At 35.1% G+C, this 16,105-nt stretch overlaps 1 protein-coding gene across 2 annotated transcripts in view; it reads left to right on the forward strand.

Moving 5' to 3' along the window:
* Nucleotides 1–14,307, forward strand: part of LOC112452711 (BTB/POZ domain-containing protein 6-B) — a 31,689-nt gene extending 17,382 nt beyond the window's left edge. For both annotated transcript variants that reach the window (XM_025013052.1, XM_025013053.1), the window contains 5 exons: nucleotides 10,961–11,169; nucleotides 11,888–12,060; nucleotides 12,561–12,826; nucleotides 13,264–13,658; nucleotides 13,929–14,307. In XM_025013052.1, the coding sequence (XP_024868820.1) occupies nucleotides 10,961–11,169; nucleotides 11,888–12,060; nucleotides 12,561–12,826; nucleotides 13,264–13,658; nucleotides 13,929–14,147 (1,262 nt within the window). In that variant the 3' untranslated portion in view covers nucleotides 14,148–14,307. The remainder of the gene's footprint in view (nucleotides 1–10,960; nucleotides 11,170–11,887; nucleotides 12,061–12,560; nucleotides 12,827–13,263; nucleotides 13,659–13,928) is intronic.
* Nucleotides 14,308–16,105: the final 1,798 nt, after the last annotated feature.

The raw sequence follows: 16,105 nt of genomic DNA on the forward strand, positions 1-16,105 counted from the left end.
TATGTTATATTATATTATATTATATTATATTAGCAAATATACTATACTTTAAAGTAAACGATATATATTCGTTCATAGTTACATTTAATTTTTTTTCTCTTATTATAATGCGCAATATTAGATAAATATTTAATAGCAAAAACATGTAATGTTTAGCGAATTTTTTATAACTAAAAACATTTTATTTTTTTTATCACAGCAATGTAACTTTCTTATTCTGATGAGATTGCAAAGTCCAAGTACTTTCAGTCACTCCATGTTGCGTTACATCTGCGTTTACAGCAATAATTAAAGAAATGATGTATCGTGACAGCCTTCATTTGTTAATAAGTCGCTACTGTTGCAATAATTCTTTTGTCCTTAGTAAATTCAAGTCTGAATACATTCGTATACGATTTTCCCTCGTACGCGGCGTAACATTTAGCGCAGTTAATACACGCAATCAATAATGTTTACGAGTACCCGTGACGACCGTTTCAATGAGCCACTCCTCAGCTATAAACACACGCCGTACACGTAATTGAAATTCTCATAGCGAGGCAATGCTTAATAATAAGGTACACACATGATGCTCCGCTTTGCCATAAATTACTGCCACGTCAATACCGTGAAATGTGTCGCGTGTAATACGCGACATGCGCGATCCGCGAAATATGAATCTTTATTGATGCAGTTTGGGATACGCGCACTAATTCTGCGGTGGTACATATAACATACTGCTGGAATACACAATGACTCACATTGCACGTTCGCGTTCGCAAATTTCTAAAATGATGCTTGGCATTCTATCTCTTCTCCGCCTAAAAATTCGGGATATAAATAACCCTTAGGCCTGTTCTTTTTAGCTGAACTTCTTTTTACGTTGGAGAAAAAAAAAGAAAAGATAAACCATGCAAGAAGTTCAGCTAAAAAGAACAAGCCTTTATTTCCGTCGTTCTGTTCTCGTTCGCATCCTGACACACGAGCGATGTTCGTTCAATGATTCGCTCGACACGCGGAAAGTCTTCTTTCGTGAGAAGAGAATTCGCACCTTGAAGGATTAAGGATCGCCATTATTCGCATTTCTGATTGTGTATTAACAGCATTTAGTGCACCTTATAGGTATTTTCGCACCGCGTGCCTGCAACGCAACCTTGCGATCTCGATTCTTCAAACGGACTCATTCACTGCCGTCCTGAATATCATTAGAGTCTTCCTGTATCTCGCGTCGTCCGAGAGACCAGCCGACCAGCGAACGTTTAACACACGCGGCAATTATTCATTCGAACCACGACGTCTCGGCCGTTCGACGATTAACACCTTTCGATTCCCCGGATGATTGGGAATGCGCACATCCGCGTTCCTCGCGACGACGGAATCATTCTAACCGGAAGTCTATCAGTGCGAAACGAGGTATAAAAGAGCGTGCTTGTTCTCGCAATGTGCGGCATTGACACTGACCTCATCGTCGATATTAATTCTGGAAAAAAAGAAAAGATTGTTCCGCGGTTTCGACCGACTTGAAAACTCGCGCGCTACCCTGGCGGAAATATTTCTACAAAATTTAAAAAACTATAAAATATAATTGCCAGCATCTATTAAATTCTACATGAATTTAAGAAGTACTACAAAATCCTACATAAAAATGCTAGAATTGGAACACTTTTGTAAATTTTTGTAGTATTCTACAAGTAAACAGATGTTTTAATTTTTTAAGATTTTGTTTCTACTTAAATTTTTAAAATTTGTAGATCTTTGTACTATTTTTTATAAATTGTAGTTTTTCATAAAATACTACTTGCAATAATTTCTTGATTTGAGAACATTGTAATTTGTGGTACTATTTCGTAGATATTTCTACAAAAAAAAATAACCATTTCTACAAAAAATTAAATATTTCAACAAAAATTTACAAATTTCTATTTCTAGTTAAATTTTGTAGTTATTCATAGAAATTTTTTCCGCCAGGGTATTGTCCGAAAAAATAAATTTAATAACAATTAAGGAAGTTTGATCATTACTTATTGTGAGTCAAAAATGCGATTGAAATAAATGTCATTACAGCGATCCCGAATTATATGCAATATTAGTATAATGAATTGTGGATGCTACTTACGTGCTATATTCTTCGCCAATTATTAGTGTATAGAATATTAACAAACATATACTGGGGTATGAGAGCGTCAACGACTCGGGAATTGCTTATTTGGCCAACATTATAGGTTAGAACCTGTCACTTTGTGACAATAAGCTTTCTATATTAATATTGCATATAATTCGGGATCGCTGTAATGACATTTATTTCAGTCGCATTTTTGACTCACAAGTAATAATCGAACCTCCTTAAGACTTGACAGGAGAGTAGTTAACTTAGCCCGATTCAGCCCCGGGGGCTCCGAGGGGGGGTGAAGGAGGGGGTATCAGATTTCGCGGGGGGTGAGGAGAAGGGAAGAAAGGGCGGGGTATCGGGTTACACAAGGGTATCAAATTACAAGGAGATAACGCGGGGAGAAGGGGAGGAGGTATTGGGTTACACAAGGGTATCGGATTACACAAGAGTATCGAATTTCAAGGATATCGGATTTCGCGGGGGATGAGGGGGAGGGGAGGAGTTGACCTTGGCATACCACCGGTATGACTCACCGTGATGAGTCACCGGGATGACTCACCTGCGCCACGGGTTCGCGGGAGGGGAAGTCGCGCCGCGGGGTACGTTCGCAACAACGCCGCTAGGCGGCGCACAATAGGTAAGACTAACTCGCGATAGTGCACTGCGTAGGAGCGTGTTTTGTCGATAACACATCGAACCTGTCGGGACATGTTCGTCATAAACATTTTTCTAGGAAAAGGGGGTGTTATCGCGTAGACTAAACAATCTATCTACGCAGTACGTAAAAGACAAAGAAGAAAATGACGTCATTGGGACGATGATCGACTCGATAACGCATCGAACCTGTCGGAACATGTTCGTCGTAAACAATATTTGATAAAATATAAGTAGGGATGGACATGCATGCAAATAAATTACATCGCTCATTTAGTTGTAAAAAAAGCCTGTTTATTTAACTCTTCTTTTACATAATATATCTTACGTGCTAAAAAACTGAAGCTGCGAGCTCACAATCGATGAGCTGATTCGTATTGAACGCATCGCTAGCGTATATTACATTCGACGCTTCCTTGGGATCCGTCACAGTGGACGCGATATCGGAGAACTGCTCTATCTACGCAGTACATAAAAAACAAAGGAAGAAATGACGTCATCGGGACGATGATCGACCCGATAACGCATCAAACCTGTCGGGACACGTTCGTCGTAAACAAATGTTTTCTAGGAAAAGAGGGTGTTATTGCGTAGACTAAACAATCTATCTACGCAGTATGCGAGACAAAGGAAAAGATCTTTCAAAAAATCAGTTGGAGCGAGAGAGAGGGCAAAGGGTATATAATGAGAAATTAAGCGCATCCAGCTGCAGTAGTAAGATTTGAGAGCGATACATCGGTTGAAAAGTATCGAGATTTAGATATTTTTGTGTAACCCGATACCCCGCCCCCTCCCCCTCCCCTTCACCCCCCGCGAAAGCCGATACCTTCTTCCCTCCCTCACCCCCCCTCGGAGCTCCCGGGGCTGAATCGGCCTAGGTTAAGGGGATCCTATAGCGAAGGCCGAACTTCCTCGACGTCGGCGTCGGTAATGTCAACATTTCTAATCCTGTTTTCTATGTTATATATCTATATCTGTCCTTGTCTAACGAGGGGCATCTGTCTTTGTTCAATTGCTGCGCCATCTCTCGCTACACGCAATACTGCTTATCCTATCAACCTGAATGTGCTCTTGGTTAATAAAACTTTATTTTAGAATATTTTTTTTTTAGGCGTTGAATCTTAGTTTTATTTACACAATATTGTTCCTACATGTTGTCCCTACCTCGCCTGGGTGTCATTTTATATATATAAACTGCAGTATTTTTGTTATTGTCGTCAGATGACAGCTGTATGTGCCCAAATTAGTAAAATTTTTAATATTTTTCGTCCCCGATATGAAATCGTGTGTCGCGATGTAGATTTTTGTGCGTACTTTAATTCTGTAAAAGGATTTTGCCATTCTGTAAAGCCAATTCAAAGATTTCTTAAAATAAAAAAATGTCAGTAACTATTGCCACTATATAGGGTCCCCTTAACTACTCAGGAGGTGTTTTGAAGTAAACAATTTTCAAGAAGCAAGCTATTGTACGAAAAGTAGAGATGGGATCAAATTCAATATGCATGTATATAAAAATCCGAGTCAATCTAATAATCAAGTTTTATTTTCTTGGATTCGAGTAATATTCATAAAAAATAATATTTACGTTGTATGTAGGTACTTACGAAGTAACCGAATCCTGATTAGTTATAGTTTCGAGTTTTAGAATGAGTGCCTGCAGGATTCGAAATGTACCTAATACTTATAAGTGGTTTGCATCGTAAAGAATCGAATCATTTACAAGTAGTATTTGAATATGTTGTGTTATTATAATATATGTATAATTTATTATGTAAAATTGATATACACACATACTATGTTTCACACATTAAATTTCTGATAAAGTAGGTATTCATAAAAAGTTCGAACATATATATTTGATCCAGATTCGAGTCTATTTAGAAATAACACAGCAAAAAGTTTTGTTTATTCCGAATTTTTTGTGTATATTTTGATGTAATTAAATTAATATCAATTTAATTGTGTGTGATTGTACCGTTCTGGCTTTGGTTGAGACTGCGTTATGTCTGAAAGTAACGGCGCGTGGTCTGCAAGAGCAAAGAATTGTACGTAAAAAGTCACTTGAGAATTAATATTATATTATTCGGACAATCAAGATCCAGTCCTGACCGATTACGGCGTTTTCCCTTTGTCTGATTGTATATTTTACACGGTCGTATAATCTCATACAAAAAGTTTTGTGTTAAATTTAACACATTTTACATGTCCCAATTTATCCACTTTAATTTTCATGTTAATTTAACAGAAAGCAAATATGTGTGTAATATATAAACAACAAGTAATATGTAAAAAATTAACACAAAATTGTAACACATGGACGCTATCAGAAAGCAAAGTTTATGTTAAATATTTAATTAATATATTTATAATTATAATGTTGAATTTAAATAAACCATAAAATATTATCCTGTCTTCTTTTTTCTTCTTCTTACAGAAAACGGAAGACAGCGATATCTCTTTATAATATATATAACATATAAGAAACATGTCGATTTTAACTTTTAACACATGGAAACTCTTATAGAGAGGGAAATATAACACAACTTATCTGTTCATTTTAACATATAAAAATATAAAATATGTCATCAAGAATTTGTGCATTTAGGTACATATAAATTGTGTTATTTTAACTCTTATAGAAACGGTAAATATCAACTTAACGCAGAAAAGTCAAAATAACACAATGACAATATGTTATATTATAACACAAGCGTATGTTAAAAATTTGACATAAAAATTTCTAGACGAGTAGATTTCAACACAAATATAAAATATTTTTTACCGTACGTTCTTGTTTTTCGAGATAATCATAAAGGGTTTGAACCGTTCAGGTTCAAGTATTGAAGAATTGCTTTTATTTTTCAAAATAATTATAGAAAATTCCAAACTATACGCCAACCAATTTAAACTTACTTATAAGATACTTAATCCCATCACTAATGAAAAGACTTGTTGATTCGTTCGCCAACCATATCTCCGAGAAGACTTTGAATGATCGGTCGGTGTCGCGACATCAATGTTGCATTCTTCGACATGGGATTCGAGTTTCGGGGCGGATAAACAAACTCCGGTTCCGTCCCCCGATTCTCTGCAGCCTGTGGCAGCTTCGGGGTATCGATAAGGTCTCTCTTTACGGAGCACGAGCATTCCTCACGTTTTTGAAGCGGTCCCTCTCTCGCTCGGTCGACGACGTTTATAAACAATCGTCGCAGCCGATGAAACGCATGCAAGCACATATGCATTTACATTAACCGATTCCTCTGAGAGGATCTGAGTCATTTATGGAGGAAGCGGGAGACCGATCGATTTGTCAGTCAAGCGGGACTTGTCGCTCTGAAAGGGCTGCCCTCTGAGTTTCTCGTTCGGTTCTATGCCCTCTTCTGCTCATCGATGATAAATAAACAAAGTATTCTCCGGCGAGTGTGTCACGAGACTCACCAGTACATCCCGATCGTTTTTCCCGACGTCATGAAACAGTGCGAAAGATAGTTGCTGTATAAAGCAAATTATTTTTTCCGGAAAAGTAATAATAGTTTGTAAAATGGAAGCCGCTTAAAAAGTGAAAAATTGAATACATTGTCGAAATGAATTACATTCAACCGCAGTGAGTAATCAGTGGTATGTTGTTTGGTTTTGTTCCTTTTGGAAAACAGGAGGACAAACAGGTCTATTTGTAATATATGCTTGCTTCTTTTGTGCTTTCTTACATAAACTATATTATTTCTATGTAAAAAAATTAATTATTTATATTATATCTTTGTAATCTAAAAGTATATTTCTATATATTTCTATCGATTGATGAGATTAACAAAAAATTAAGGTTTGTGAATTTAATTCAGATAATACCAAATGGAGATGCGTCCCTTGTAAAGCCTTTATCAAGTTTATAATTGAGAGTTAGCCGTTGCTATCAAACATTCCTCGCTGTTTTGTCAATAGACCGGCATCTCACTCGTGTTAATATATAGTAATCGTCGATCATATTAGTATCGATGTCATTAATATACCGTGCATCTTCCACGTTGCGGGACAACATTATAGTATATATTGTTCTTAAATTCGATGTTCGTGTCTTTGATTCGATAACTTTATCTGTGCCCAGCTGGTTTTTCACCGGTACAATGTATAATAAGAAACGCGCCGATATGCAAGGTATATTAGAAAAATTAGTTGTTATTTTAAAAACAAATACGCAAAATTACCAGAAAGCTATTTAAATTTAAAACATCGTTATCGTAATTTTTCGATTATTTTTATCCTTTTCATTATTTATGAGGACATTATATTTATATAGTTTATGAAGATAAGTCCTATTATATTTTTAAGTCAAAGCAGTTAATTTTGCTACTATGTATTTCATATATTCACGCAATATTTCTTAATCATGAATCACGTGAGATTTTTTCGTTGAGATATTTCTGCGTAATCTTTGCGATAAATAAACATAGGTATCGCTTTTATACTGTAAAGTTTATTTATTGCGGAGATTGCACAGAAATATCTCACGCGACAATTTTATTTTGTAATCCATCGAGAATTATATATATGTAGATATATAAAATTGAATAAATATTATAAAATATTAATAAGAGAAGGGAACTTTTACAGCATGATTTTTACGAAAAAAATTCTTGATGGATTACAAAATAAAATTGTCGAGTGAGATATTTCTGTGCAATCTCTGCAAATATCTCAACAAATAATTCAATTTTATATACATATATTAAATTTATATATTATCATATTATATATATATATATATATACATATATTATATATATACAGGGTGTCCGAAAAATCGCCTACTCCACTTCGGGAGGTAATTCGGGACCCAAAAACAAACAAAAAAGTTCATACAAACATAGGTCCGGAAATGAGCCGTTTCCGAGTTATAGCCACTTTTATGTTCAAAAATCGTAATTTAGAATCCGCTTGGCATCCCTCTTTCTTAATTATTTCTTAAATTAAAAATTTTTATTTTTAAATATTTTTAATTTTTTTAATTTTAATTTTTTTCAATTTTTCAATATTTGTAAATACAATTACATTATTTTTAAAAGAAATCAGTTGTTTTCACGGCTATTCAAAATCAGTTGTTTTCACGGCTATTCAAAATTAGTTGTTTTCACGGCTATTCAAAATCAGTTGTTTTCACGGCTACTTGAAATCAGTTGTTTTCACGCCTATTCAAAATCAGTAAGTAAATCACGGCTTTTCAATAAGTTTCAAATTATTATTTAACAACACCTTACTTTTAGGTTGTATCTAATCTTTCCGTATTCATCAATGGATCGTTTAAGTTTTAATGAATTAGCTGATATGCATCTTATGTATGGTCTTGCTCAAAGTTAATGCTGCCGAGGCAAGAAGATTATACATCCAGTCTTTTCCAAATCGAGATGTACCGGGAATAGCGTCTTTTCGAAATGTAGAAACTTGAGAAAATTTGGTAATTGTAATTTAAAAAAATTGAAAATAAAAATTTACGATTTTTGAACATAAAAGTGGCTATAACTTGGAAACGGCTCATTTCCGGACCTATGTTTGTATGAACTTTTTTACTTGTTTTTGGGTCCCGAATCACCTCCCGAAGTGGAGTAGGCGATTTTTCGGACACCCTGTATATATATCCTATATATATAAATAATAATATATATAAATAAATAAAAAATTTTTAATTTAAGAAATAATTAAGAAAGAGGGATGCCAAGCGGATTCTAAATTACAATTTTTGAACATAAAAGTGGCTATAACTCGGAAGCGGTTCATTTCCGGACCTATGTTTGTTTGAACTTTTTTGTTTGTTTTTGGGTCCCGAATCACCTCCCAAAGTGGAGTAGGCGATTTTTCGGACACCCTGTATATGTAGGTCCGGAAGTATGTTCCGGGACTTTAATTTTTGATATCGGTATATTCCGGGACATTTGGCAGTTTCCAGTAAAAACGTAAACAGTCCCGGAACATACCTCTGGACCTACATATATATATATATTTATATATATATATAATTATACATATATAAAACTCACAGAAGCACCTATAATGCTGCGCTATCTGTTTCCACTATACAAAAATCAATACCTAATTGAAATAAAATCCTATCTTCCGCAAACACCGCCAAACCCATGTGTGAATTAGATATACTGGTGCGTCTCGTAACATTGGCACGGCAGTCGATGTAAAGTAAACGGTAATGATTGATAAAACGCGCAAAAAAATCGAACCCAAGCCGCCCGCGCCGTGAGATAATGTTTCCATGAATCACGGACGGTGCCATAAAAAAAACACTCTCATAAAAAATACAGTGACCCGCGCTGTTCGCGGTACTGACGGAGGATAAGTTTCTGAAAAGTGCGGCAATGTGTCGCGAGTTAATAAGATAAAAATAATAATACTTGCGTTGTTTTACCCGCGATAGTTCTCTATCTATCTTCTGACACAGAAAAAAGGAACATTTTTATTTAGAAAATATCTTTATTTTTTAACAATAAATCTTAAAATGAGATTATATAGCGTTAAACAAAAACAAATTACTTGCATTAAAGCATTATATATAATTTAATAAAGAAAAATATATTTTTATTTTTATTTCTAATTAAAAATATATTCAAAAATAATTTTTATTAATGAAAAGTAAAAAAATTAAATAGAGAATAACAGTACTTTCAAACTAAGAATATTCATATTATAACGATAAAAAAGACAGTTTAATCTTATTTTAAAATTCAATATATACTCTCTGTATAAACACAAATAATGTTGATTCAATTTTATTATGTTACAATGAAGAAGAAAACATTTTAGCAGCTTACGCCCATAAAATGCATCTGCGCATACCGCACCGATCTTCTTCGTCTTCTTCTATTTCGTTGACTCCTGCCTCTTTTCAGAGGACAATTCGGCCAGCATTTGCCACTGTTTGTTATACAAAGTCTGGAACACTGTTAGCGTAGCAAAGTCTGAATGGAAATACCAAAAATCTGAGTGGAAACTGCTGCAGACAGTAACAATACTTTCAAAAATTTTTTCTGTCGGACAAAACACGTCCGAACAGGGGGCTTATTACGGTTCTTGAAACGAGGTGAAAGTTACAAAAGTGAGGAAATTCACTAGGGTATCTATGATTTTATTGGTCAAAATCTAGTAAATCTGTTCACTTTTGTAATTTTCACTTCGTTTCAAGAACCGTAATCGACCCCCAGGTCCACGCACGTTCTGCGAATTTATACCGCACCGATGCGCCGACGGTAGTTCGCAACAACGCCGCTAAGCGGCGCATGACGAGAAGAGCTTTCTCGCATTTAAAATACATCCAGCCACGTATATAAGCAGACCCCCCTGCGGGGGCTGCGAAGAAGCGAAAAGCAGATTTGGTTTCGGGACCTCATTATCTTGAACAAAAATTATCTTTGAGTAATAAGAATATATTTTTCTTTATTGAATTATATATGATATTTTGATGAGAGTAATTTAGCTTTGCTTAACGCTGTATCATTTTAACATTTACAAGTAAAAAATAAAGAACATTCTCTAAATAAGAATGTTCTTTTTTTTCTATAGGTGCCATTTGCGGACATCATTATCATCAAAATAATCATATTGTACTCTTTATGTGACAATTATTATATTCAAATTAAATTATAATATTCTTGAAGCCGTAACAAGGTGTTGGTGTTCATATATTCTATACTTCCGTAAAGAATTAACGAATTGTAATGTACATACTGTACACATCCTGTACGTATCCTGGCTGAGGTAATATTTTTCACAATAAATTCTTTACGTTTTTTAAACAATTAAATTGTGTAGGTTTAATTCCGGATAGAGAAGGGTTTTTAATGTTCCAAGATAGCTGTGTTTCAAGTCCGATAAATTTGCGGCGTGCAGTCTATTAAGTTGAAATATATGTATATGTACAGTATGTACATTACAATTCGTTAATTCTTTACGGAAGTATAGAATATATGAACACCAACACCTTGTTACGGCTCCACACTTCATCTTTCTTTGATTGATTTATAATCTTATGAGCTTTTACTATTATTTAATATTCTTGTAATACAAGAATATAAAATTCCTTTAAGAAAATTATGTATTCTTATATATAAAACAATGATTGTGTTGTTTTAAATATATTCGTCTTGATTAAAGACTAATTTATTTTCTGTGTAGTCAATCTCGCGTGATCTAAATAGAGTTTTATTTATTATATTACAGGCGACAACTCACAATTCTCTCGCATTCAGACTGAGAAGTGGCGCGAGAAGTCTCAAGGACTGCGGAGCAAAATTTACTCCAGAATCCTGATCCCACCGTTGATTACGAAGACATCATACAAAGATCTGGCAAATATGTCTCGAATTCCTCTTATGACACCTGAGAGCGGTTTGCAAGACGCAGATCGTCAAAATATCGTAATGCTTGAGGTGCGCTTTAAAAATAAATGCAAATCTTTCGTCAATACAGAGTTAAACATAATCTTCAGTTTCAAATTTAATACGAGATTTTTTATTTATAAAAACAATCGATTAATTGGATACTTAATTAAATGTTCGAAAATAAATTGATATAAGCAAATTAGTATATTGTACAACTAGTGGGGAAAAGTGGTCGATTCTGAATGAGTGTGAAGTTGGTCGCACGAGCGAAGCGAGTGCGACCATTACACTCATTTGGGCTCGACCACTCTTCCCACGAGTTGTTCATACTATTTTTCCTAACAAGAGCGTGAAACAGGCCGCTTTTCGCGCTTGTTTTACAATTTCATTTCTCCACTAGTTGAGAAATGGCTCCATTTTTCAACGCTTACGTCATCATTGCGAAATGGATCGTTTTGCTCACTCAAAACAAGTGCGAAAAGCGGCCCATTTCACGCTCGCGTTAGGAAAAAGTATATTTTTTTATTTTTGAACTTGTCATTCAATAAGCCTTCTTAATTATTTTTGACATATACTATATTATGCCATATATTTTAAATATCTTCTTTTTTGTATAATTAAGAGATTATATAAAAATATAAACATTATCACTTGAAAAAAAAAACCTGAGTAGTGTATAATCGAGCTTCTAATTTAGTACTTGCTAATTGTAAGATAAAATCAACTTGGAATTATTGTAATAATTGTAATAAATTATATAACACAGGCTGGATTACCTGGCGACACTTGGACGTATTGCGTCGAGAGAGAACGACTAGCTAGAAGATCAGAATGGTTTCGGGCGATGCTTACAGGTCCGCTCGCACCACCAGCGACAAATTCGCCGCCGTTGTTGCGATTGCAACACGTTGACAAGCGGGCGTTCGATCATTTTCTCAGGTAAACGTTATCCCCGCGGAAGTACAATTCTCTCTTCACCTCGTGAGAAAATCTCGAGAGCGGAATTCTCGAAATACAATAAATGACAATGCTAAGGCCGGCATATCTTATCAATATAAAAACATCTGAATATAGATGTATTTATAGTTAAAAAATAAGAAAATCTTTTTAAAGAAATTGGTGTTAAGAATTAATTCATTTTATTTAATACAATCTTGATAAAGGCAAAACCTGAGGTAATCTTATTTCTAACTTCAGATAAATTTGTAAAACATTTCTTTTGAATTAGCCAATGCAAGACGTTCTAAAAAGATACACCTTATATAATATATCTATCGATTATATATAATAGTTCCTAAGAGTTCGAAGTTCGAATCATCAAAGATGATTTTTCTTTGAACTTTTGATTTAAAAAACGGAATTCGAATCTCGAATCCGTCAAGAATAATTTCCCTTCAAACTTCCGATTTTGTTTCTAATAACTCATCTCGATTGCGTAGATATCTTCACGACGAGCCCGTCAATTTTATATCGGTCTCGACGGCCAGGGCCACTCTCGACGCGGCTCATCAGTACCTTTGTCCTGGCCTCGCGCGGCTCGCCGTATCGTATCTTGAGAAGCACCTCACACCATCGACCGTACTTGAAATTTACCAGGGCCTCGGGCTCTACGCGAACGATCTGCGGGAGGGAGATTCTGGCTTTGACAGATCTCCAAATTCACCGTCGGCACCACCTCCACCCGGGGACGACGCCGGTGTAATAGGTGCGCCCTTCATCCCTTTGAAAATAGTATCGGCTGTACTTACCATGTGTGTGTGTCGAAATTTATTATTTTAGCACAAAATAGTATTACTTTGACTCCATTGGTTCAGTTAAAATAACTTCTCAGCTAGCAGAAAGTTCTAAAAGACATCTTAAATCACGAAGACGTTTAAAAGACGACATAATTTTTTAGACGTTCTTTAGATGTTTTTTAAATGTTTTTAAGGCGTCTTTTAGAAGCTTCTGCTAGTTAGAATTGTTTTAGTTAAATCAACGATTAGAAGCAGTGGCGACCTATAAGAAATAGTTAAAAATGACTCAAATTAAGTATAATTTGGCACTACAAATTTAACTATAGATGAATAAAAATAGAATAAAAGTAATTGGTACCAGAAAGTATTCAAGCAAAGAAATTAAATATATTCGTTCACATTGCAGCTCTCGTGTGCACCGATCTTCTGCTCAAGTGCCTGTCTGTGATCGACTCGAATCCGGCGAAGGTGTTGCATCAGGAGCAGTTCGAGGAACTTAGCGCTCAGGAGGTCGCCCAATTAGCGCGCCGCAACACTCTGAATATCACCAGCGAGTGCATCCTGTTCTCCGCATTGGACAGGTGGGCCGCAGCCGAGTGTAGGAGACAGGGTGTCGAGCCTCTCCCAGTCAACAAGAGAGCCGTCCTCACGGACGACGTCTGCTTCAGCGTGCGGTACCTTCTTATGAACGACCGGGAATTCGTCAGCGGCCCTATGGCAAGCGGTATCCTGACTAACGAGGAGTGCGTCCACATCGTCTCTAAAATACTCAGGCATCCCGAGAGCTCGAAAAATGATAGTGTAAGTATGCATGTTCTAATCGGGAACTTTTTCACTGTTCTATCCTTCAAAAGGCATTTCATATGTAAAATATCAGTCAATTACATAAATCAAAGTCATAAAGTAAATTTCATTATTCTAGTCTGATTTACTTAATACGCCTGTTATTTTATTTCTTCTGTATGTCCCATTAATTTCGTGTTTAATAATAAAATATTGTTTAATAATAATATAATAATGAATAATCAGAAAAGGTAAAGCTTATATAGATTTTTCTTCAAAAACCCACAGTTTCGCAACAACGCAGCCGTTCATCCGTCCAGATTGTCCAACGCGCCCAGGATGGCGTATAAACGAGAGGACGTGGACTGCAATATGTTGAGGCCGGGTAAAAAAGAGCGACAGGATAATCGGAAAAATAGAAGGAGAGAGTGTGCCAGTCAAGGGCAAAGGACCTGCGCTAGAATAGGAAATTGCCTCGTACAAATCTTAGCTTGCGTGTTTGATTAAACATTGCACCGTGGAATTATAATTAATCGCAGAACTTCCAAATTTTCCCACCGAAAGAGATATTGTCTTAATTTCTACGGCACTGTGTTTCTTTTGTTGCAAATTTCTCCCGACAAATCAAGACACGAGATAATAAACGATACAGAAGAATTAAAAGCGATACAGAAGTTTAAAGGCGCGACATTTAATGGTCGTCTAAAAGATAACGACACACACACACACACACACACACACACACACACACACACACACACACACACACACACACAAAAACACACACACACACACACACACACACACACACACACACACACACACACACACACCACCAAACACACACCACCAAACACACACACACACACACACACACACGTTTATTTAAATGGCAATTAAGTCAAATCCGCAGAAGACATTCAGTATAATTGCATAATTAAAGTAAAGCTTACAAATTGTAGATATGCAAAAACACAAGTTATTTCTATTATTGCCGGAATATCGTTAACGTTTTACGCGATCAACTAAAAATGTTAAAAAAATCAGCTAGAAATGTTGAAATCGGTATATATACATATATATATATATAGGCAATATTTTTAAAGGTATAATAGAGACTGAAATCTTGAAAAAAAAAAAAAAACGTTTTTAAATGATTTTAGAGACGAATTTAGATCTCCGGTGGACTTTTATTGGTGAGACCATTTCAGAGGAACGGAAAAATCGCGCGCTCGTTAAAATTTGAACCTCCCACGTGATTTAGAACTATATTGTGCGCCACTTCCATTAATATTATAAACACTTTGTCGTTTTACACACATTTTGTTACTTAGAAAAATATTTTATCCTTTTCACTTGCATTTTCGCGTAAGGTCTGTTGCTACTACAACAGTAGTCTTTCGCTATAATCGATGGACGAAGTCACAAGATTTTCGCTATTATGAGAGACTGCATTTTTCAATATTTTACAAATTTTACAAGAAAACAAGACTTCAAAGATTTTGATTCGACCATAGGTGAAAGATTTACGAATATAAATTATTAATGGTCAAACTATAACGTATCTTTTCCATAAGCGCCTTTCCCAAAGATTTTTTTATAAATCGAATGTACGCGAGTACAAAAAGTATTGTCTACGTTATAAATGCGTATATCCTGTTGAGTGTTATTATTACGACATCTTCGTTGTGTTCATATTTGCTGTTTAGAGTATATGTATAATCTTTAAATTATTTGTATTCTGCATATAGATACGTAGAGCTGAGGTTAAAAATCCGACAGTTGACGCGTTCAAAGATACATATAATATTAATTTTATAAGACGGATCGAGAGAGAGTTATCAAGTATTTATCTGATCTTCATATTAATCTTTAAAAATTTTATCTTTTTATTCTATTTATTCAAAGTCTCCGCATTTCCGCATTTTTTTAGTATCTAAAATGTCCGTTTCATAATGAAAATGTGATTGTAAGTCGGATACTTTAGGGAAAGTGTCTAAAAATGAACATATTGTATATGCGGTAAAAATGTGACATTATTGAAGAAATAGTGATTATTTTATGTTGATGAACAATTAGTAAATTTTTATAGCTTTGTACAAGAGAAATCATTTATGATATCGTTGCTATATACTAATTACTATTTTTAATTGGATTATTGACGTACATGTAACAGAACTTGCACTTTTAGTGTGCGCTTTGATAGAGTTACAGACTGATCGTACGCCATGCTTTATATTTAAGATCTCTGTGATCGTTGAGGGAATGAAACCGATTGGAAACAGAAGAATTCAAGCGGTTTCCGAAATCTCTCCTCCTCTCCTCTCCCATATTCTTATTTACACGAAACTTATAAAATATTGATATTATTTTGTATTTTTACTGTAAGTCCAATAAAAACTGATTATATCGATGTAAGTCCGACTTTTTAGCAAATGGTAGTGTTCCGTGAAAAATTACTAGTC

Source organism: Temnothorax curvispinosus, unplaced genomic scaffold (genome assembly GCF_003070985.1).
Source record: "Temnothorax curvispinosus isolate PA1 unplaced genomic scaffold, ASM307098v1 QBEX01003650.1, whole genome shotgun sequence".
NCBI classification, from domain to species: Eukaryota; Metazoa; Arthropoda; class Insecta; order Hymenoptera; family Formicidae; genus Temnothorax; species Temnothorax curvispinosus.